The sequence below is a fragment of the Oratosquilla oratoria genome, chromosome 30 (genome assembly GCF_046742065.1).
Source record: "Oratosquilla oratoria isolate Oo_2021 chromosome 30, ASM4674206v1, whole genome shotgun sequence".
Taxonomy (NCBI): Eukaryota; Metazoa; Arthropoda; class Malacostraca; order Stomatopoda; family Squillidae; genus Oratosquilla; species Oratosquilla oratoria.
Window position 1 is genome coordinate 7063214 of NC_134806.1, and position 25958 is coordinate 7089171.

General features: G+C 39.5%; 1 protein-coding gene across 4 annotated transcripts in view; it reads left to right on the forward strand.

Moving 5' to 3' along the window:
- The window catches only part of LOC143041001 (UBX domain-containing protein 1), a 148384-nt gene that overhangs the window by 29797 nt on the left and 92629 nt on the right, over positions 1-25958 (forward strand). For all 4 annotated transcript variants that reach the window (XM_076212520.1, XM_076212522.1, XM_076212523.1 and 1 more), the window contains exons 2-5: positions 9236-9342; positions 9451-9586; positions 9863-9986; positions 17101-17228. In XM_076212520.1, coding sequence (XP_076068635.1) covers positions 9236-9342; positions 9451-9586; positions 9863-9986; positions 17101-17228 — 495 coding nt within the window. The remainder of the gene's footprint in view (positions 1-9235; positions 9343-9450; positions 9587-9862; positions 9987-17100; positions 17229-25958) is intronic.

A 25958-nucleotide genomic window follows, 5' to 3' on the forward strand; every position in this document is an offset into this window, starting at 1 on the left:
GATGTAGGGATGACCCATCATTCAGGAGGTGCTAAGATAAGAGGGAGGGAAGGGGGTGGAGGGGGGTTTAGTGTGATAGGGATGGAATGGGTGGGAGTGTTTTTTATGCATTTGTTTTTTGGCTACCTCCCTTGTAAGGGGAAAAAAAGCCTTTTGTATATGTATGTATATTCATTAGTTATCAAATATTGTATAGTGATGTCATAATTGTAGCATTCTGAATAGAATTAATAGTTTCGTCCCCGTCTGGGGTTTTGGCTGCATGTTATTGTGGCAAAGTGGCATGCAGTTGATACTTTAGGGTGTATATGGGGCGCCCCTACGGACCAGAGCCACACATCATTTTGGCTGTGATAAAGGAAAACTCTGTTCATAGAGAAATGATGACACTTTTATACTACGACTGTCCCTCCGTTATGCTGTCCCCCAACCCCTTGTTACTGTCCTGTACAATTTCTCTGAATATTCATTTCATTTTTTGCCTACCTTCCCTGTGGCAGGGGAAAATAATACTGCCACCAAGTAATTCCGCTTGGATCGTAAGAGGCGAGAAGAAAGGGACGGGGATTGGGACAAGGCATCCTTCTCCTTGTAGCCCCACAGGGGACATTCCTAAAAGAAAAAGCAAATTAATAGTTTCAATGTGAAAAAAGTGTTAATTAAAATTTCATGATTTACAGTGATGCTGCATCAGATAATGCTTCGAGATTACAGAAGGTTTCTATCAGCTAAATGAATCCTTGTGGCAAGAGCCTTTTCTTTGTTTTGTTATAGCTACTAGTGGGCAAAAATTTTCAGACAGTGGGTGGTTGTAAAGACTAGATTAATCCTATATTTTATAGATTTTGTTGTTCATTCCACCGGACAATAGAGGATTTTATTTCTCAACTAGAATTCTCGCAGCAGACTTGAGAACTACTACACTAACTTAATTGAACATTAGCCTAATAACCTAACCAAATTCAGTGTTACTGTACCTACATTTAACTTAACCACTTCAGTACGATGACACCTGCATAGGCATCATGAGGTGCGAGTGGGTACATGAGGATGCTGGCATTGGCGTCTTCAACATATACATTTTTTGTAGTTGTACAGGAGTTACCCCCAGATTCTGTGAACTGGTTTGATCACGTTTTCTGTGTTTTTTATTACTCAGAGTAAAAGAGAATGAGTAATACAGCAGTGACTTTATATTTTACTAGCCAATTAACCGCGTGTTGCTGCGAGTTCGTGAATAATCCCCCAACCTAACCCTAATCAAGATATTTTTTAAATGAAATATAGCTTTAAACACTCCCCCTCCCAGATGTGTGCCCCCCCCCTACCTGAAGGTTGGGAAACCCTAGTTTGAAAATACATGCATACATAAACACAAATATCATGTGCACATTCTTTTGCATGCTTGTGTGAGCGTGTGTGGATTGACAATAAATGCCTATGGCTAAAAGGTGAAGAAATGTATCTACTTTATTTATCTTCAGAATATATATATGGTTATAGGGGTTTATTTGGAAAAACCTAGGAAGAGTTTGTAAATAATAGATTTCCGCCGCACTAAAATTAAATGAAAATAAGCAATATTTGGTAAAATCATACAATCATTTTGCATTTGCATTCTTACAAAAGCTATCATGGTTTGTGGCAACATTAATTTCACAAATATAAATAATATTTATGAACACATACAATGGTTTGTTTAATTATATTGATTCTTATGTTACAAAAATAATAGCTTAAGGGGGGACTACAGTAGTGGTGTGTTCCCTCACCATAAACCACCTAACTTTAACCCTTAACCCTAACCAAAATATATATATATACAGTCGAACCTCGAAAGCCCGGACTAATTGGGGGGAAGGGCGGTCCGGTCATCGAAAATGTCGCCCTAACAACCGTAGATTTTCGTAGCGGTATACGTATAGGTAATGTATGATATGGCATAGAAACACATAAGAATAATACTCTAACACTAATAATAACAATACTGTAATAATAATACTATAGTACTAATAATTCTGTAATACAGGCATGTAAATGTACTGTACATACAGTGTACTGTACTGTATTTTTTATTACGTACAATGTAAATATCGGAAGGTATGCACGCGGGACAGTGGTGGCGGCCAGGGTTGCCATGTAGAATGGGAGTGTTGCCATACCGGGGCATACATTTTTCTCGGGCGTGTGCAGACTTTCATAGCAAGATATACTTGTCAAACTTTGACAAAATATTGGTTCTAGTTTTTTTATTCTTGAATGTATATAAGGCCCCCATGCCCTAATATATTCAGTAAGATATAAAATTATATTATTTTATATTATTATCGCTAAAAGAATGCTGAAACTTTAGCGTATAGATTTTTTCTACACCGTAAAAACATATCTTTTGGGGTATAATATTTTATAAGTAATACAGTTACCAATAAAAGTCATATTTTGATGTACCATTTATTAGTTGACAACTAGTTCTATGATTTTTAAACAAAAGTTTGAGTTTTTGAATGTTTTTAACAGACTGCTCATATGTAGAAAAAATTTCCTCATGTCCGTGTGCAGTTGCCACATGCCACTATATTACTACATTTTGGTACAAAATTCTATGAAATGGCAGCCCTGGTGCTAAAAGAAAGCTGAAACTTTAGCGTAGAATTTTTTTCTACACCGTAAAAACATATCTTTTGGGGTATAATATTTTATAAGTAACACAGTTACCAATAAAAGTCATATTTTGATGTACCATTTGTTATTTGATAACTAGTTCTATGATTTTTAAACAAAAGTTTGAGTTTTTGAATGTTTTTAAGAGCCCGCTGATAAGTAGAAAAAATTTCCTCATGTCCGTGTGCAGTTGCCACATGCCGCTATTTTACTACGCTTTGGTACAAAATTCTACGAAACGGCAGCCCTGGTGGCGGCTTGACTGGGCCGGGCTTGAGTACACGTGTACGGCCGTCGCTGCCACCTACCGGACAAATAGGGAACTTTGCTTGAAAACTCCACCCTTTGTTCATTTCGACCGGTCATACGAGGGTCCGGGCTTTCGAGGTTTGACTGTATATATATATATATATATATATATATATATATATATATATATATATATATATACATACATACATACATATACCAAGGCTTTTTCCCCCTTCCAAGGGAGGTAGCCACAAAAGGAAAGGCATAAAAACACTCCCACCCATTTCATCCCTAAATACACTCCACACCCCTCCCACCCTTCCTCTCATCTGAGCACCTCCTGGATGACGGGTCATCCCTGAACCCTGCCCACCGCCCTGGGTCAGAAGCAGTGTCGCAAGACACAGTACATCCACAGCAAGGCCGCTTCATTTAATCGGCGACCCCCCCTCTCCGTCCCCCTTTGCATATAAGGAGAGGACGGGGAGAAATCCCTTCGGGCTGCGTCAAAATTTACTCACACATACTACCCCACCCCCCACCCCCCCGCCTATTCCTCCTCATGCATTCACAACATCATCCATATACAACCATTCTCCACTCACCTCTGTCTTCCGTCCTCTCCCTTCCTTCCTCAACAGACATTCCCCTCTTCCCCAAAGCCCCCTTCACCCCATCCATCCACCTCATCCTAGGACGTCCCCTCATGTTCACTCCCTCCACATCTGCCTTCCATACCTCTTTTACTAGTCTTTCTTCACTCATTCTTTCCATGTGTCCAAACCATCCTAATATTCTTTCATCAACCCTCTCTCCCAAATCCTTTTTCACCCCTGTTCTCCTCCTCACCTCCTCATTTCTCACTCTATCTAGCCTAGTAACCCCCACCATACTTCTCAGACACCTCATCTCAAACACATTCAAACTCCTTCTCTCTTCTTCTCTTATGTTCCACGTTTCTGCCCCATACAGTGCTGTTGGCACAATCAATCCTTCATACAGTCTCCTCTTCGCATCCATTCCCAAATGTCTATTTCTCATTACACTCTTTAAACCACCAAGGCATTTACTCGCTTCTCTCAATCTACATTCTACCTCCACCTTCACTCCACCTTTTCCTGCTACACTTGCACCCAAGTATCTAAAACTATCCACTTCCTCCAGTCGCTCTCCCTTAATGTTCACTTCCAGTCTACTGCCACTTTCACCCCTTGTACATCTCATCACCTTACTTTTACCCACATTTATCTTTAGCTTTCTTCTATCACATACTCTCCCAAACTCTGCCACCAGCTTCCTCAATCCCTCGTCTGACCCTGCCACAAGCGCAGTGTCGTCCGCAAACAACAGCTGGCTCACCTCCCACTTTTCTCCATTTTCTTTAACCATCTCCAATCCCTGACTCACTACCCTAGCATTCACCTCTCGCACCACCCCATCCATGTATAAGTTGAACAGCCAGGGCGACATAACGCATCCTTGACGAAGTCCCACCTTTACTTCAAACCACTCACTCTCTCCATTTCCAATCCTAACACATGCTCTACTACTCACATAAAAACTCTTGACAGCTCCCAAAAGCTTTCCTCCTATCCCATAAATCTGCATAACCTCCCACAGTGCCTTTCTGTCTACCCTATCATAAGCCTTTTCCAGATCCATAAAAGCCCAAAAAACATCCTTCCCCTTTCCTATAGCTTTCTCACATATCTGTCTTACCACAAAGATCTGATCTACACAACCTCTACCCGTCCTAAATCCACACTGTTCCTCACCAATTACTCCTTCTGTTCCTCTCCTAATCCTCTCAATTAAGATTCTCCCATAAGCCTTCCCTACTACACTCAACAGGCTAATCCCTCTGAAATTACTACATTCACACTTGTCCCCTTTTCCCTTGTAAAGAGGAACTATACAGGCACTACTCCAGTCCTCCGGTACTTTACCCTCTCTCCAGCAAACATTAAATAATCTCACCAACCAGTCCACCATCACTGAACCTCCCTTTTTCAGACATTCTGCATGACATCCATCCAGACCAGGTGCCTTACCTGCTTTCATCATCTTTACAACTGCCTTCACCTCATCCTTCCTTATTTCTCCTCCGTTCTCCTCACTCATCACTCTCATTTTCTTCGTATTTCCCACTGCAGCTATCTTTCCTTCCCTATCCTCCTTCACATTTAGCAACTCCCTAAAATATTCTGCCCATCTTCCCCTCACTGCCATCTCTTCCATTATCAACTCTCCATCTGTACCTTTTACCTTTTCTTCCCTACTTGATTCGCCTCCTCTTCCTCTCTTAATTTCTTTCCAAAACATCTTTTTATTACTTTCAAAATTTTCTGTCATACTCCTACCCCATTTCACATCTGCTCTCCTCTTTGCCTCCTTTACCTTTTGCTTTACTTCTCTTTTCTTTTCTTTGTACCTCTCATATGACTCCCCTGTCCTCTTTTGTTACCAATCTGTGAATGCTCGCTTCTTCTCTTCTACAACCTTCTTTGTTTCCTCATCCCACCATTCACTACCCTTTCTTCTATTTCCCCCTGTCCTTCTTGTTCCACACACCATCCTTGCACACTTTAAGACTCCCTCCTTGAACCATCCCCATTCCTCCTCCACACCCATCTCTGCTCTATCCTTTACTCCCTCCCACTCCTCCTTCAGCTTCTTTTCGTATTCCTTCTCCTTTTCCTTTTCATTCAAGGAGTTCACTCTAAGAACCTCCCTACCTTTTGTCCCTTTCCTCCTTCTCCACCTATCCTCCACTCTCAACTTACCTTCCACCAAAAAATGATCTGATATTCCCCCACCTTCTCCCCTTAGCACATGTACATCCTTAACTCTTCCTATCATAATCCTATTTACCACTACATAATCCATTAGCGCTCTATCTACCACCCTTCCCTCCACCACCCTCTCCCATGTGTACTTATGCTTGACTTTCTTCCGAAACACTGTATTTGCTATCATCAACTCTCTTTCTAGACACATTTCCACCATCAACTCTCCACTACGATTCTTTCCTGGAACTCCACACTTCCCAACCACTCCATCGATTGGACCATTTCCCACTCTAGCATTAAGGTCTCCCAGTACTATTACATTGACATTTCTTCCTAAACCCTCTATGCACTCATTTAAATCTATCCAAAAGGCCTCCCTTTCTTCCATGCTCTTCTCACTGCCCGGCCCATATGCACTTACAAAGACCCACATCTCCTTTCCCAGTTTCACCTTCATCCACATTATCCTTGAGGAAACCTCCTTCCACTCCACTACCCCTTTACCTATCTCCTCACTTACAAGAATAGCCACCCCTTCCCTCCCTCGCCCTCTCTTCACTCCTGATAACCTCCCACTTACACTCCCAAACATACACTCACCCTTCCCTTTCAACTTAGTTTCACTCAAAGCCAACACATCCAACTTTCTTCTCACAAACATACTACCTATCTCTTCCCTTTTACTCTCATCTGTACCACATCCACGCACATTAAAAGACCCAAACCTTAGGGTGCTGGCCCGAGGCCCGCCAGCACCCCTTATGCCTTCACTTTTGTCTTTAGGATGTGTGCCCCGTGGGGCTACAGGGAGAAGGATGCCTAGTCCCTCTCCCCGTCCCTTTCTTCTCGCCTCTTACGATCCAAGTGGGAAAACTTGGTGGCAGTATTCTTTTCCCCCACCACAGGGAATTCCCCCAATCAGAAAGAGAATACTCAGAGAAATGGTACAGGACAGCAACAAGGGGTTGGGGGACAGCATAACGGAGGGACAGTCGTAGTATAAAAGTGTCATAATTTCTCTATGAACAGAATTTCTTCTATCATAGACAAAATGATGTGTGGCTCTGGTCCGTAGGGGCGCCCCATATAGACCCTAAAGTATCGACTGCATGCTACTTTGCCACAATAACAAGCAGCCAATACCCCAGACGGGGATATATATATATGTGTGTATATATATATATATATATATATATATATATATATATATTATATATATATATATATATATATATATTATATATATATATATTATATATATATATATATATATATTTTTTTTTTTAATATAGCTGTAAATACTCCCTCTCCCAAGTGTGCAACCCCCCCCCTCCCGAAGTTGGGAAACCCTAGTTTGAAAATACATGCATACACAAACACAAATATCATGTATTTACCTAGTTGTATTTTGCGGGAAGGAGAGCTATGCTCGTGTTGTCCCGCCATTGTATCTGGCAGTGTCTAGTTTGTTTTTAAACTCATGAATGGTGTTTGCACATACTATTTCATTATCCAGTTTGTTCCAAGTGTCCAAAACTCTATGTGGAAAACTGTTTTTCTTCAGTTCTCTTCTATAGCTATGTTTTTTGATTTTCTTACCATGTCCTCTTGTGTGTCTTTTGTCCCAGTTAAGTAAGTTCTCTCTATCAAGTATCTCTGTGCCTTTCATGATTCTGTAGATGGTCAATAGGTCACCTCTCTCTCTTCTTTGCTCCAGTGTCGGTAATTCCAGTTTAGCCAATCTCTCCTCGTATGATAGGTTTGCAAGTGCAGGTGCCATTTTTGTAGCTGCTCTTTGGATTCTTTCTATTTTCTTTATATTCTTTTTGGTACTGGGGGACCACAATGTCGCCGCATACTCTAATCTAGGCCTTATCAATGTAACCAATATTTTTTTTATCATGTCTTCGTCCAAGTATGTAAATGCCACTTTTATTGATCTTAGCAAGTTGTAAGTCTCCCCGACAATTTTGTTAATTTGTATATCATAGGACAAGTCGTTCGTGATAATTACACCCAAATCTTTTTTGGATCCTACTTTCTTTACTTCCTTGGTTCCAATTGTATATTTTCCTGATATTCTGTTTTTGCTTTTTCCAAACTCCATTATGCTACACTTCTTAGTATTAAAGTCCACTTCCCATTTCTGACTCCAGTTCCATACCCTATTTAGGTCTTCTTGCAGTGCTTCACAGTCCTCATCAGTTTCTACTTTCCTTAACAGTTTGGTGTCATCAGCAAAGAAGCTCATGTAGTAGTTCACGTCCTCGTCCATGTCATTCATATAGATAGCAAACATTATTGGTGCCAGTACAGATCCTTGCGGTACTCCACTGATCACCTCTTTCCAATCTGAATATTTTTCTCTGAGCATTACTCTCATCTTTCTACCAGTCAGAAAGTCCTCCATCCATTTTAGTAGGTTTCCTTGTATTCCTCCTATGTGTTCCAGTTTTTTTAGTAATTTTCTGTGTGGTACTTTGTCAAAGGCTTTTTGCAAGTCTAGGAATGCACAATCAGCCCATCCATTTCTTTCTTGCACTATGTCTATTAGTCTTGAGTAAAAGCATATTAAGTTTGTGGTGCATGATCTTCGTACACATTCTTTTGTGTGCGTGTGTATGTGCATGTGTGTTGGATTGACAATAAATGTCTACAACTGAAAGGTGAAGAAATGTACTGTATCTAGTTTATCTTCAGAATATATATAGTTATAGGGGTTTATCTGCATAAATTTAGGAGTTTGTGAATGAACTATTTCTGCCCGCACAAAGATTAGATGAAAATAACCAATATTTCAACATTTGGTAAAATTATACAACCATTTTCCATGAACATGCTTTCTTCTTTCAAAAGCTATAATGGTTTGTGGCAACATTAATTTCACAAATGTAAATAATGTTTATGGATACATACAATGGTTTGTTTAATCATATTAATTCTTAAGTCACAAAAAATACTATGCAACTTCAGGGGATACTACATAAACCTCCTAACTTTAACCCTTAACCCTAACCAAAAAAAAATATATATATATATATATATATATATATACACATTTTCAAAATGAAATATAGTTATCCAAGTACCTGGAGTGATAGGGTATCAGAATATATATGGTTATGGGGGTCTATCTTTAAAACCCTAGGAGGAGTTCGTGTACATACAAACAAATAAACAATCAGACAGACAGACAAATAGATAATGTGAGTAGTGTGATGCAAATTACATATGGCAGCCAATGCTGTGCACAAGAATTTGAGTTGCACTGGAGTGGTTAAGTTAACCAAGAGGAAAGTAACTAGAATAAAATGACAAAATAAAAAATAATATTGAAAAATTCATCATCATCATGTTGCTGCTTCTGTCATTCTTGGTGCTTGTACTTAATATGAGAAGTTATTTTACTGTACAAAATATATTTATGAATTTTTGAAAAATGAAGTAAAATGTATATCGGACACTATTTATATGCATATCTTTGTGAGGTAATTATGCACTTCAGTTCATATAGTGTATACCTTATTTTGCAGGGAAAAAGCTCTTGCCATAACTGGTGGAAGTATTGAACAAGCCATGGAATGGCTATTAGCACATTCAGATGATCCTGGTGTTGATGAAGAAACAACCCAGGCAACAGGTGAGTAATGTAATTTAATTTTTCATTGTAGATCCCTGCAGTCTTTGTAATATGATATTTTTCATTTTGCTCACTTCACATATTAATTTTTATCCTTGTGTTTAAAAGGTGAGGTGTCAGAGGGCAGTATAAAGGCAGAAGAAAAGACTAGGGTAGATGGAGGCCAGGAATCAGAAGATAAAACTGAAGCTGGAGGATCTGAGGAACAGCAAGAGGAAACTGCTAAATCCATCAGATGTGATGAGTAAGAGAGTGAAGATAGAAATAGTTAGGGACAAGGGAAATGGTAGATTTACTACAAGAAAAATGAGAAGAATAAAACTGTCATAACTTGGTATTAAGGTTGTTAAAGTAATGATTTGTACTTATAGTGGAACAAAGGAACTTGATCCCCCTTTGAGCTTAAATGATCAATATATTTTTTTTTTTTTTTTTTTTTTTTTTTTTTTTTTTTTTCTTCCTTTCTTTCTTTCAAATCTCATTTTTGTTTTCTCCTGTGCCCCCTACATCCTTTGAATAGCTGTGGTAAACTTTTCAATACACCTGAAGAAGTAGAATTCCATGCTACAAAATCTGGCCACTCTAACTTCTCAGAATCCATAGAGGAAAAGAAACCACTCTCCGATGAAGAAAAGAAAGAAAAGGTACAACATAGTTTTGTTTATTTCTTAAGTTAAACATCTGATTTTTTTCCAGTACCAATAGATGGAGTGGTTGGAAAGTGTGGAGTGCCAGCAAAAAATTGTAGTGGATGGATGATGGTGATGTGTCCAGAGAGTTGATGATGGCAAATACAGTGTTTTGAGAGAAAGTCAAGCATAAGTATACATGAGAGAGGGTGATGGATGGAAGAGTGGTAGGGCTTCATTGGACTATATAGTGGTAACCAGAAGAGTAGGAAGAGTTTTGGATGTACATGTTCTTAGAGGAGAGAGTAAGGGAATATGAGATATTTTTTTTGTGGAAGGTAAGTTGAGAATGGAGGACAGATGGAGAAAGGAAAAAGAATAGAAGATAGGGAGATGCATAAAGTAAACTACTTAAAAAAGAAAGAAAAGGAGGATTACAAGAAGAAGCTGAGAGAAGAGTGGGAGGGAGTGAAGGATAGATTAGAAATAGAAGTGGAGGAATGGGGATGTTTCAAGGAGGGAGTCACAAGATGTGCAAAGATGGTGTGTGGAACAAGGAGGATGGGAGCAAATGGAAGGGTAGTGAATGGTGGGATGATGAAGCAAAGAAAGTTGTAGAAGAGAAGAAATGAGCATTCACATACAAGTTGCAAAATAAGAGAAGATAATCATATGAGAAGTACAAAGAAAAGAGAAGTAAAGCATAATATAAAGTAGGCAAAAAAGAGTAGATTAAATGAGGCGGCCTTGCTGTGGATGTGCTGTGTCTTGCTGCATTGCTTCTGATCCAGGGTAGTAGGTGAGATGTAGGGATGATCCATCATCCGGGAGGAACCGAGAAAAGACAGAGGGAGGGATGGTTAATGGGAGTGGAGTATGCAGGGGGGTGGGAGTGGATTTGTGCCTTTGACCTTGGCTACCTCCCTTGTATGGGAGAAAAAAAAAAAAAATTATATATGTATGTAAGGTAAAAAAGTTTTATTTTGTTTTCATTCTAAAGACAATAACAATGATTTACTTTAAAACTATCTTCCTTATGATTTTATATGAAGTATTTGATTTAGCTGCCTTCCTTGTAAAGGGGAAAAAAACCTTAGTATATACATACATACATATACCAAAGGCTTTTTTCCCCTTACATGGGAGGTAGCCAAAAGAAAAAGGCATAGAAACCACTTCCACCAATTCCATCCCCTACATATTCCACTCCCCTCCACCCTCTTCCCTCCCTCTTATCTTGGCACCTCCTGGATAATGGGTCATCCCTGCATCTTGTCCATTGCCCTGGGTCAAAAGCAGTGTTGCAAGACATAGCACATCCACAGCAAGGCCACTTCATTAATTCGGCAACCCCCCCCCCTCCATCTCCTCATGCAGAAAATGAGTAGACAAGGAGAATTCCCTTCAGGCTGCATCAATTTATTTCTTATACATACTCCCTTATCCCCCATCCCCCACCCACTCCCACTCATGCATCACAGCATCATCCATACACAACCCTTCTCCATTCACCCCTATCATCAGTCCTCTTCCATCCTTCCTCAACAGACATTCTTCTCTTTCCCAATGCCCCTTTTACCCCATCCATCCATCTCATCCAAGGACAGCTCCTCATGTTCACTCCTTCCACCTCTGCCTTCCACACCTCTTTTACTAATCTCTCTTCACTCGTTCTTTCCATGTGTCCAAACTATCCCAATATTCTTTCATTAATCCTATCTCCCAACTCCTTTTCCACCCCTGTTCTCCTCACCTCCTCATTTCTCACTCAATCTAGCCTAGTGACCCCTATCCTACTTCTCAGGCATTTTATCTCAAACAAATAAAATAGAAATAGAAGGTCTTAAGAGAGAAAACGAAAGACTGAAAAATGAGGATAAAAATAAAAATGATGAACTAAAAAAGAAGGTAAATGAACAGTTGCAAGTAGTGACCGGTAAAGTAGCAGAATCAATTAAAGAAACAGACCTCATTGAAATAAAGAATCAATGGAAGAAAGAACAGGAAAATCAAGAAATATCATTTAGAAAAATATTAAAAGAGCAGATGGAAGAAAATACAAAAGAAACAGTTATAAAAGTAATTAAAGAGAAGGAAAATTTGGTGAGAGACACAGTTGACAAAGGTAAGTGCATTGTGGTCCATGGTATACAGGAAAAGCATGATATGTATAGATACCAAAAAGAAAAGGAGGAGAAGGAATTAGTCAAAGAAATTCTGAAAGAAATACAGGATGAAGGTCAAAATCTCGTTAAAGAAATCGACAAGATTCACAGGATAGGCAAATACTTAAAAGAAAAACACCACAGACCTCTAGAAATGAAACTAAGAACTCAAATGATGGCAGGGGAAGCATTATCAAAAGTGGTCCAACTGACAAATAGCGAGAAATTCAAAAATATAAGAATACAAAAAATAATTAATGATGAGGAAAAAGAGAAAGACAAAGCGCTCAGAATTGAAGCAAGTGATAGGAATGAAAAGAGACGAAAAAAAAAAAAAGTTTTTTTGGAGAGTGCTGGATTTGAAACTGAAAAAATGGTATATAAAAAAAAATGGAAACCTAAACCAAAAAAGAAAAGAAAATATGAAAATAAAAGTGGCATACACAAACATCGATGGTATGATCTCTGGAATCAACAAACTAAATGACTATCTAGAAACAGAAAAACCTGACATCATGGGCATAGTAGAGACAAAACTGAAAGGACCGCTATTAACAAGCATAGTGGGACATGGTTTTGTATAACCAATGGGTGAAAAACAGAACTGATAAGCAAGGTGGTGTCATGATATTAACCAAAAAAGGTTTAAATGTGACAAAGATAATCAAAGGTCAGGGAAATACAGAAGTAATTATGATTAAAATTGCCAACAAAAAGATGAAAAGCAGAAAATTTGTAGTAGTGTATGTACCACCAAAAACCCATGCATGGCCAGATAGTGAACATTCCAAATTATTGGAAGAAACAATAAAGGTGCTAAATGATTTACTGAAAGAGGGTGGAAACATAGTAATCATGGGCTATTTTAATGCAAAAGACATAATTTGGGAAGAAATGACAGTTGTTGTTGTCGTCGTTCCCTAGACTGTCTGTCCGAGCAGTCCCATCTCCCCAAGGAATGCTACAGTCGAAACTGGGTTTTCCCACAAATCCTTTATAGAGTGTATGTTGTGTTGTTTGCGTGCATGACAGTTAAAGGGCGAGATGAACTCTGGAGCAACATGCTACTAGATATGACCATTGAATACACTCTAACACAATGTGTTAAGAAGAATACTAGATATAGAAACAATGAGGAACCATCGAAACTAGACCTAATATTAACCTCTGAACCAGATATTGTGAACAGAATGGAATATAAAACACCAATTGGAAAAAGTGACCATATACTAATAGAGTTTGAATTAAAAGAACAGAACAACATAGAAATGATAAACATTTAGAAGGAAGATTTATGTACAACAAAACAAACTTTGTAAAACTAAGGAAATTTGTCCAAAACTCAAATTGGGATAGGTTCTCTAAAGAGGAAATGAATATGGATGACAAATGGAACATATTTAAAGAAAATTATAAAGAGGGAGTTAACAAATATGTACCAAAAAAGAAACAAAAAGAAATTTATATAAAATGTTGGTTCAACAAAAGATGTAGTGAGGCTAAAGCCAGGAGAGATAAAGCTTGGAAAAAATGGAAAAAAGATAGGAAAACATCCAAATGACAAACATAAAAATCTTACAAATGAATATGTAAACATACGCAGGAAAGAAAAAAGAGAATATGAAAGGGATATCATAGACAAATGTAAGGATCAACCAAAACTCTTTTACAGATATGTAAACGACAAACTAAAGGATAAGCATGATATAGTAAAATTGCGTGAAGGAGATAAAGAGTACATAGACGACACAGAGATGGCAGAAGTTATGATCAGACATTTCAGGTCTGTTTTTACAATTGAGAGCTCACAACCCCGGGAGGATGAACAACTAGAAAGTTCACCCATGATGAAGGAAATGAAAATAACACAGAAGGAAATAAGAGACCAAATAAAAAGCCTAGATGTCAGAAAGTCACACTGACCAGATGAAATTGCAAATTGGATATTGAAAGAGTGTATAGACAAACTTAGAGATAAACTATACAAGATAATAGACTTCTCATTAAAAGAGGGAAATGTACTGCAAGATTGTAAAGATGCAAACATAGTACCAATACACAAAGGAGGAAACAGGGAAGATCCTACAAACTTTAGACCGGTGTCCCTCACAAGCACAGTAGCAAAAATATGCGAAAAGGTTATCAGGAACAGATGGACCAAACACTTGGAAGAAAATAAAATAATAAACCCCAAACAATTTGGTTTTAGAAGTGGAAGATCGTGCACCACAAATTTAATCTGCTTTTACTTGAGACTAATTGAGATAATACAAGAAAGAGATGGATGGGCAGACTGCACCTTCCTGGATTTGCAGAAAGCTTTTGATAAGGTACCACACAAAAAATTAATCAGTAAAATTAAAAAAATAGGAATCCAAGGTAAACTATTGGAATGGGTGAAGGACTTCTTAACTGGGAGAAAAATGAGAGTGGTACTTAGAGACAAAAGTTCGAAATCAGAAGATGTAAAAAGTGGCGTCCCACAAGGCTCTATTTTGGCTCCTTTAATGTTTGCCATATACATAAATGATATGGATGAAGGAGTTAATTGTTACATGAATTTTTTTGCCGACGATGCCAAATTATTCAAGAGAGTGAAAACAGAAGAAGATTGCAGATCGCTACAAGATGACCTGGATTAAGTATGGGAATGGAGCCAGAAATACGAGATGAACTTCAACATCAAGAAATGTAGCATAATGGAATTTGGAAGAGGCAAAAATAGAGTTTCGGGAAAATATATGATTGGAAACAAAGAAGTAAAGAAAATAAACTCAGGGAGGGACCTAGGAGTAATCATCTCAGTGACTTGACACCTGACAAACCTGTAAATAAATTATTCGGAGAGACTTACAACTTATTAAGATCAATGAAAGTGGCCTTTAACTACATGGATAAAGAGATGGTCAAGAAAATAATTACTACATTGATAAGACCAAAACTAGAATATGCTGAATCAATGTGGGCACCAAGCACAAAGAAAAACACAAAGAAATTAGAAAGAATCCAAAGAGCGGCGACAAAGATGGCACCCACACTATCAAATTTGACATATGAACAAAGATTGGAGAAATTACAGCTGTCAACATTGGAGCATAGAAGGGAAAGAGGTGACCTGTTGACCACCTTCAGAATTATAAAAGGGATGGAAGTTCTCGATAGAGATGACCTATTGAAATGGGACAAGAGAGAAACAAGAGGACACGATAAGCTAAAAAGGGACAGTTACAGAAGAGACCTGAAAAAAAAGTCTCCCGCACAGAGTGATCAATGTCTGGAACAAACTAAACTGTGAAACAGTGAATGCCAGAACTATACACGAGTTCAAGAATAAACTGGATGTGGAGAGATACGAAAACGGGTCACAACGAGCATAGCTCCCGTCCCATAAAATACAACTAGGTAAATACAACAAGGTAAACACATACAAACTCCTTTCTTCCTTTCTTATGTTCCATGTTTCTGCCCTGTTCAGTGCTGTCGGCACAATCACTCCTTCATACAATCTCCTTTTAGCATCCATTCCCAAATGTCTATTTCTCATTACACTTTTCAATCCCCCAAGGCATTTACTCGCTTCTCTCAATCTATATTCTACCTCCACCCCCACTCCTCCCTTTTCTGCCACATTCGCACCCAAGTATCTAAAACTATCCACTTCCTCCAGTCTCTCTCCCTTAGTAGTCACTTCCAGCCTGCTGCCACTCTCTCCTCTTGTACATCTCATCACCTTACTTTTACCCACATTTATCTTATACTTCCTTCTTTCACACACTCTCCCAAACTCTGTCACTAACTTCCTCACTCCCTCCTCTGATCCTGCTACAAGCACAGTGTCGTCAACAAACAACAGCTGGCTTATCTCCCTTTTTTCTCCATTCTCTTTAACCATCTCCAACCCCCTACCCACTGCCCCTGCATTCACCTCTCACACCACCCCATCCATATATAGATTGAACAGCCAGGGCGACATAACACATCCCTGACGAAGTCCCACCTTTACCTCAAACCATTCACTCTCTCCATTTCTAATCTTAACACAAGCTCTACTCTCCTAAAAACTCTTGACTGCTCTAACAGCTTTCCTCCTATCCCATATATCTGCAGTATCTCCCACAGTGCCTTCCTGTCTACCCTGTCATAAGCCTTTTCCAAATCCATAAAGACCCAAAAAACATCCTTACCTTTTCCTATAGCTTTCTCATATATCTGTCTTACCATAAAAATCTGATCTACACAACCCCTACCTGTCCTAAAATCACACTGTTCCTCACCAATTACTTCCTCTGTTCCTCTCCTAATCCTCTCAATCAAGACGTTCCCATAAGCCTTCCCAACTACACTCAACAAGTTGATCCCTCTGAAACTACTACACTCACACTTGACCCCTTTCCCTTGTAAAGTGTATAGATAGATGAAATAAAAATCAATGTATTCCCTTTAAAACTGCATCACCCTTGTGCTTTGATTTTGAATACAAAACAAAAATGTATATGAATCTAGAATATTTGGTATGTGTCATGACACTTTTTTTTTTAGCTCTCTCACCCTAACTTTAGAATCTGGCTGTGGCCTCACCCCCCAAACTGGGCCATTGATCAAATTCAAGCAATACAGGATATCCAAAGTAATCTCTGATTCACACGAACTGGAATGCCCTTTGTAAAAAATTAAGATGATTTCTCATGACCACTTCAATTCAGGGACTCTCTTAGATGATTAAAGTCACATTATAGAGATGGAAATAAAATGTACATTATATGCTGCCTGGTAGAAGAGTTAAATTTAGTTCCATAACTCCACAATGGGAATTTTTTTTTAGTTGATTAGAATTGCATAGCATTTGTCAGATCTATTCTATAAGCCAAAATTGGGGGGAAATTTAAATATATGTGTGTGTGTGTGTATATATATCAGTAATGAACTTTTAATACATTAATGTTCTTGTGATTAAAATGAAACAGGTTAAGGAACTAGAAGAAAAATTGAAAGCACGTAGACAAGAAAAGCATGAGCAGGAGGTGTCAGAGCTGCGGGAAAGGGAGAGGAAACGAATCCAGATAGGAAAAGAGATGGCAGAGGCCAAGAGGAGGTAAGTATTTTTGAATATTATGTTTGTATTTGTGAAGGCTAATTTATTTTATGAATATATGATCTCTAGAATGGCAAGTGTGTGTATAGGGGGGGTGATGGGAGGTTTCTCAGCTTGGGGGAAAAAAAAGAAAAAGAAAAGAAAAATTGCAGCAACCATGGAAAATGTATGTGAATAGTTTTTTCTATCATGTTTGGGTTGATAAGGTTTATGCCTGAAAGGTAGCTTTCCTTTACCTGAATAAAATCCCCTAGTGGCAACCAGAAAAAATGTGTGTATATATGTACAACCACTCCTCGTTTAACGACGACAATTGGGACCAGCGCGCCGTTGTCAACCGAATTGGTCATTAAGCGAAAGTGTATACATATATGTACATGTACTGTATGTACAATGACCAGCAATACATGTATCTTTATTTTCGTGCATTTTCCCTCTTTTATACAATACATTAAAGCTTTATTTACTGTTTATTTACGGTGGTTAGGTTCCTAAAATTACCGTATATGACCAAATCTGCATATGCTGACATTCCATATTGAATACTGGGGTATTTTTTTAGTTTCGACCATGGACGCAAAATAGCCATAGAAAATTAATTGTTAATTTTGTAAATTAAAATGTATCAACGTAATATGCAATTTTGTGGGCGGAAATGAAAGTAAAAAATACCTTACTACAAGAAAATATGCTAATGAACGAAGTCGGTAGCATATGCTCGGGACGCCATCTTGTCGTCTGCCAACGTCTCTCACGACGACGACAACGAGGACGAGCCGGATGACATTTAATTTGCAGGTAATCATTTATTAAACACAGGTTAGGTTAGTTTAGCTTAGGTTAGACGAATTAATTTATCCTTTCATTTCTTCGACATCGGCATCTATCATAACAAACATGGTGTACCATTCGTCCGACATGACTTCGTTACTTACGAAATCTGTTTTAGCATCTTTTTTTTCTATTTCCGCTCACAAAATTGCATATTACGTTGATACATTATAATTTACAAAATTAATAATTAATTTTCTATTGTTATATTGCGCCCATGGTCGAAACTAAAAATTTACCACTACTGGTATATACTGTACCCCAGGTAGTTTTTGCAGCTTGCAGGATGGTAATGTAGACCTAAGCTTCAGAACACTTTACCTCACAGCTAATATCCACCGTACAAGTTCATCTATAACATCAAACAAATTTGCCTCGGCCAACTTAATTATCGTACACGACGTCGTAACTTCGGGAGATATACGTTAAACGACGTCATAAAGCCCGTCGTTACTCTGAGTTGTCGTTAACCGAGTAGGTCGTTAAACGAGGAGTGGGTGTATTATTAAAACAATTGTTGCCTCAGGTTTCACTGAGTGGCTGCAACCCTATAGTGATTGGTAAAGGACCACAGGCCCTCTCACAGATCTCTCTGAGAAGAAACATTGAACTTTATGTTATTGTAGGACTTTCTATATTGGTGGCTGAGAGCAGTAGGAGGAGGGTAGAAGTCACCATTAAATCTCCGGACTGGGACGAAGATCTCTCTCTGTCAAATTAAAGTATATTTCTTACACTTTTTCACACATGAACTGACAACTAATAGCTGCTCTCCTTTCCCAACCACTTTCAGCCCATGACATAGAAATAGTCCCACACTAGTTTCTTCTCAGGGAGCTCTGTGATAGGGCTTGAGGACTGATGCCAACCACTGTGAAGCTGCAGGTTTTCCATTTGGTAAAGATCAAGGCAACAATTGAATGAATTGATTCATCCATCCAAAAACCCATTTGCTGTCCTTTCCATTTTAGCTCCCTATGGGAAAAGTCATCTCTGTCTCCCAATCATTGTTTGGGTCAGAGGCAATGCAGCAAGATGCAATATCACAGCAGAGCCTAATAGCCTAAATTGGTTAACCATCCATTGTTGCATTACACTTGTTGACTACTAATTTTACAGAGTAGACAAGAAATTCCTCAAACAGTCAACTCCCCTTTCACCTTGACCATTTACCTCATTCTTGGTTTTTCTCTTGAGCTAATTCCATCCACATCTGCCTTTCACACACTTTTTGTTATCTTTTTCTTTACATAAATGTTTACTTAAAAGAAATATTAGTAAAAGAAGTGTGGAAGCAGAGGTGGATGGAGTGAACATGTGGGGGTGACCTACTGACCATTACAGAATTATGAAGGGCACAGAAATACTCGATAGAGAGGACTTGTTAAACTGGGACAAGAGAAACACAAGAGGACATGGAAAGAAAATAAAAAAACATAGCAACAGAAGAGATCTGAAGAAAAGCAGTTTTCCACATAGAGTGGTGGACACTTGGAACAAACTAGACAAAAAAATAGTATGTGCAGAAACCATTTATGAGTTCAAGAGCAAACTAGACACTGTGAGATACAAAGGTGGGACACCACGAGCATAGCTCCCCTTACCGCAAAATGCAACTAGGTAAGGATGAGATGGATGGGTGGGGTAAAAGGGGCATTGAGAAAGAGGGGGGTATCTATTGAGGAAGGAAGGGAGAAGACAGAAGATAGGGGTGAATGGAGAATGATTGTGTATCAATGATACTGTGATGCATGCAAGGGAGTGGATGGGGGATGGGAGGGGTTAGGGAGTTATGCATGAATGACATTTAGACACAGCCCAAAGGGATTTCTGCCCATCTCTTTTTCTGCTTGAGGGGACAGAGAGGAGGGGGCCACCAACTAATGAAACATCCTTGGTGTGGATGTGCTGTGTCTTGCTGCATTGCTTCTGACCCAGGGCAATGGGCAAAATTCAGGGATGACCTGTCATCCAGGAGGAGCCAAGAAAAGAGGGAGGATGTGAGTAGATTTATGCATCATTTGGCTACCTCCTTTGTATATACATATACCAAAGGCTTTTTTCCCCTTACACAGGGGGTAGCCAAAAAGAAAAAGGCATAGAAACCACTCCCTCCCATTCCATTTCCTATATATTTCACTCCCCTCCACCCTCCTCCCTCCCTCTTATCTTGGCACCTCCTGGATGATGGGTCATCTCTGCATCCTGTCCACTGCCCTGGATCAGAAGCAGTGTCGCAAGACAGCACATCCACAGCAAGGCCGCTTCATAAATTCAGCAACCCCCCCTCTCCGTCCCCTCTTGCAGAAAAGGAGAACACGGGGAGAAATCCCTTTGGGCTGCGTCAAATTTTTTCTCATGCATACTTCCTCACCCCCCCATCTCCCATCCACTCCCCCTTATGCATCACAGCATCATCCATACACAACCCTTCTCCATTCACCCCTATCTTCTGTCCTCTCCCGTCCTTCCTCCAGAGACATTCCTCTCTTTTGTAATGCCCCTTTCACCCCATCCATCCATCTCATCCTAGGACACCCCCTCATATTCACTCCTTCCACCTCTGCCTTTCACACTTATTTTACTAATCTTTCTTCACTCATTCTTTCCATGTGTCCAAACATCCCAATACTCTTTCATCAACCCTATCTCCCAGCTCCCTTTCCACCCCTGTTCTCCTCCTCACATCCTTATTTCTCACTCCATCTAGCCTAGTAACCCCTATCATACTTCTCACATATTTCATCTCAAACACATGCAAACTCCTTCTCTCTTCCTCTCTTATGTTCCATGTTTCTGCCCCGTACAGTGCTATTGGCACAATCACTCCTTCATATTAAACCCAAGACAATTTGGGTTCAGACAAGGAAGATCATGCACCACAAACTTAATATGCTTCTACTCAAGGCTAATAGACATAGTGCAAGAAAGAAATGGATAGGCTGATTGTGCATTCCTAGACTTGCAAAAAGCCTTTGACAAAGTGCCACACAGAAAATTACTAAAAAAAACTGGAACACATAGGAGGAATACAAGGGAACCTACTAAAATGGATGGAGGACTTCCTGACTGGTAGAAAGATGAGAGTAGTGCTCAGAGAAAAATATTCAGATTGGAAAGAGGTGATCAGTGGAGTACCGCAAGGATCTATATTGGCACCAATAATGTTTGCTATCTGTATGAATGACATGGACGAGGATGTGAACTGTTACATGAGCTTCTTTGCAGATGACGCCAAACTGTTAAGGAAAGTAGAAATTGATAAGGACTGTGAAGCACTGCAGGAAGACCTAAATAGGGTATGGAACTGGAGCCAGAAATGGGAAGTGGACTTTAATACTAAGAAGTGTAGCATAATGGAGTTTGGAAAAAGCAAAAACAGAATATCAGGAAAATATACAATTGGAACCAAGGAAGTAAAGAAAGTAGGATCCGAAAAAGATTTGGGAGTAATTATCACAAACGACTTGTCCTATGATAAACAGATTAACAAAATTGTTGGGGAGACTTACAACTTGCTAAGATCAATAAAAGTGGCATTTGCATACTTGGACAAAGACATGATAAAAAAAATATTGGTTACATTGATAAGGCCTAGACTAGAGTATGCGGCGACATTGCGGTCCTCCAGTACCAAAAAGAATATAAAGAAAATAGAAAGAATCCAGAGAGCAGCTACAAAAATGGCACCTGCACTTGCAAACCTATCATACGAGGAGAGATTGGCTAAACTGGAATTACCGACACTGGAGCAAAGAAGAGAGAGGTGACCTACTGACCATCTACAGAATCATGAAAGGCACAGAGATACTTGATAGAGAGGACTTACTTAACTGGGACAAGAGAAACACAAGAGGACATGGAAAGAAAATCAAAAAACATAGCTATAGAAGAGAACTGAAGAAAAACAGTTTTCCACATAGAGTTTTGGACACTTGGAACAAACTGGATAATGAAATAGTATGCGCAAAAACCATTCATGAGTTTAAAAGCAAACTAGACACTGTGAGATACAATGGCGGGAAACCACGAGCATAGCTCCCCTTCCCGCAAAATACAACTAGGTAAATATAACCTCCTCTTAGCATCCATTCCCAGATGTCTATTTCTCATTACACTTTTTAATCTACCAAGGCATTTACTCACTTCTCTCAATCTACATTCTACCTCCACCTCCACTCCCTTTCCTGCCACATTCGCACCCAAGTATCTAAAACAATTCACTTACTCCAGTCTTCCACCCTTTATGCTCACTTCCAGCCTGCTGTCACTCTCCCCTTGTACATCTCATCACCTTAATTTTGCCCACATTTATCTTCAGCTTCCTTCTTCCACACACCTTCTCAAACTCTGTCACTTACTTCCTTACTCCCTCCTCTGATCCTGCTACAAGCACAGTGTCGTCAGCAAACAACAACTGGCTCACCTCCCACTTTTCTCCATTTTCTTTAATCATCTCTAACCCCTGACCCACCACCCTTGCATTCACCTCTCACACCACCCCATCCATGTAAAGATTGAACAGCCAGGGCAACATAACACATCCCTGACAAAGTCCCACCTTTTCCTCAAACCATTTACTCTCTCCATTTCTAATCTTAACACAAGCTCTACTACTCTCATAAAAACTCTTGACTGCTCTTAACAGCTTTCATCCTATCCCATATATCTGCAGTATCTCCCACAGTGCCTTCCTGTCTTCCCTATCGTAAGCCTTTTCCAGATCCATAAAAGCCAAAAAAACATCCTTACCTTTTCCTATAGCTTTCTCACATATCTGTCTTACCACAAAAATCTGATCTACTACCCCTACCTATCCTAAACCCACACTGTTCCTCACCAATTACTCCCTCTGTTCCTCTCCTAATCCTCACAATCAAGACCCTCCCATAAGCCTTCCCAACTACACTCAACAAGCTGATCCCTCTGAAACTACTACACTCACACTTGTCCCCCTTTCCCTTGTAAAGCAGAACTATACAGGTACTCCTCCAGTCCTCCGGCACTCTACCCGCTCTTAAACAAACATTGAATAATCTCACCAGCCAGTCCACCATAACTGTACCTCCTGTCTTCAGATATTCTGCATGGCATCCATCCAACCCAGGTGCCTTACTTGCTCTCATCGTCTTAACAGCTGCTTTCACTTCACCCTTCCCTATTTCTCCTTCATTTTCCTCACTCATCACTCATTTTCTTAGTGCTTCCCACTGCAACTACCTTTCCCTCCTTATCCTCCTTCAGATTTAGCAACTCCCTAAAATACTCTGCCCACCTTTCTCTCACTGCCTTCTCTTCCATTATCATCTCTCCATCTGCACCTTTTACCTTTTCTTCTCTACCTGATTTGCCTCCTCTTTCTCTTTTAATTTCCTTTCAAAACATCTTTTTATTACTTTCAAAATTTTCTGTCATACTCTTACCCCATTTCACATCTGCTCTCTTTTCTTCCTTTATCTTATGCTTAACTTCCCTTCTCTTTACTTTGTACCTCTCATACGCTTCCCTCGTCCTAATTTGTAGCCAATCTATGAATGCCTGCTTCTCTTCTACACCCTTCTTTGCTTCCTCTTCCCACCACTCACTACCCTTCCTTCTATTTCCTCCTGCCCTCCTTGTTTCACACACCATCTTTGCACACCTTATGACTCCCTCCTTGAACCATCCCCATTCCTCCTCCACTCCTAGTTCTACTCTATCCTTGACTCTCTCCAACTCCTCTCTCAGCTTCTTCTTATACTCCTCCTTTTTTTTTCTCATTTAAGCAGTTTACTCTAAATACCTCCCTACCTTCTGCCCTTTTCCTCTTTCTCCACCTATTCTCCACTCTCAATTTACCTTCCACCAGAAAATGATCTGATATTCCCCCACTCTCTCCCCTTAGGACATGTATATCCTTAACCACTTCACTCCGGGACTTAAATCTCGCGGGCAGCAGCCAATGCCAGCCGTACGACGTGTCGTAATAATACTCGCATCATAAAATATATTCACCGCTTATATCGATCGTTCTCTCTTTCACCCGTGAATTTTGAAAACCTGGAGGTCATTTTCTAAAATATTTAGAGTAAAGAGCTGAAACTTCTCAGGTAAATAGGTATCCATATTGCCTACATTTTAGGTGAAGCAGAATGATGTATGTACACATGTACGTATACCAGTAGCAACATTTAAAAGTGCACAGCACCATAATACGTGGACCAATTTGTTTTATATTTTGGCTATGATTAGTCAGTAGGCACACCTAGGGCCGTTCATTGAGTAATTGAACAATTTCCTTTATACTTTTGCATACAGGCATTTCAATTTTAATGTCTGGCAAAAATCGTGAAAAATACAATTTTTTTGCTCTTGTTTCCATTATTACTCCAAACTCTTTCATCCTATTCAAAATATTCGAACGATCGGCCCTAGCAGTTACTAAAAGTAATATTCCCTGTAAGTTTCATCTAAATCTGATGTATATTAGATTTTTTATGATTAAAAAAAAGTAGAAAAATATCGAACGGAGATATGGCAACTTGAAATATGAATATATCTGTAACTTGCTTATAGTTTCACCAATTTGACTGATTTTTTCATGGCTTAATTCTTATTATATAATAAGTAAGTACAGTAAAAATTATCAACATATTTTAATTATAAGTACTTTAAATACTGAAAAAATAAAGTATAAGTATGTCACAGTAGTGACGACGCATAGACGACAACATCATATAATTTGCTTTTTTGCACCTTTGGCGGTTTCTTCATATGAAACCTCTCTGCTGGGGGTCTTCAGGGTATCTAAATCATTGGAAAGAGGTTTATTTTCCAGTAGTGGGCGCCTTCTCTTTCCTCATCAGATTCCCCTCGCCAATCTATGTTGGTAGGGCACCCCCTCCAGCATCATATGATGTCCCTTCTTCTTTCTTCTTCCTGTATAGCCTTGATCTTCTTCCTCTTGCTTTCTTCTTTGGATTTAATCTTCCTCTTTGAATTGTTTAGTCTAATGTTGTCCTTTACCTCTGTCACCGTCACAGAGGTGCAGGTGAGGGCGGTGGTGGAGTGAGAGGTGGTGAGATCTTTAGTCGTCTTTGACTGCTTGCCATCTTTAACTGCTGTTTTTTGTCATTGTGATGTTCTTTTGTTCTTTTTGCTACCCATGATGACTGTACTAAAGAGTAATATGTACTAGCTAAAGTAATAGATTGCAATGAGAGCTCATGAGACATGCGTACTTCCCTTTTCAGAGCTAGCCGGGAACTAACGCTTAGTTTCGCACAAAGTTGGCGAAATATTCTCCCTCCACCTTCCTCCCTTCCCCTCCACAATCGTATTGGCCGTTGATACACTGGGCGAGTGTAAATTCAATCAAATTTCAACGTTATTCGCTGCACCTGAAGGTCCTAAGTGGCACGCCTCCCTCTAGTGTGGGTTGCGCCTTTAAATCTGTCCTTTAAACCTCACCCAGGACCTTTAAATTGCGCGCGGCTGGAAAATTATTTGTCGGGATTTATTTCTAAGTGGTATATGAACATTTTGAACACAGTTTTGAAAAATGCCATATCTTGACCAAATTCACTCCCCCCAGGTGTCGCGTACCCCCTTAAGGGCAGATTAGGGAGAATGTCAAAACGCAGGGGCGACTACAATAAATATAATCAAGACGCCGATATGGCAGCGTCGCGAATCCACTTGCTCCTCATAACGCCTACGTGTGCGGCACCGTATGGTAGGGGTTAACTCTTCCTACCATACTCCTGGTCACCACTATATAGTCCTTTAATGCTATCTACCACCCTTCCATCCACCACCCTCTCCCATGTGTACTTATGCTTGACTTTCTTCCTAAACACTGTATTTGCTATCATCAACTCTCTTTCAAGACACATCTCCACCATCAAATCTCCACTACGA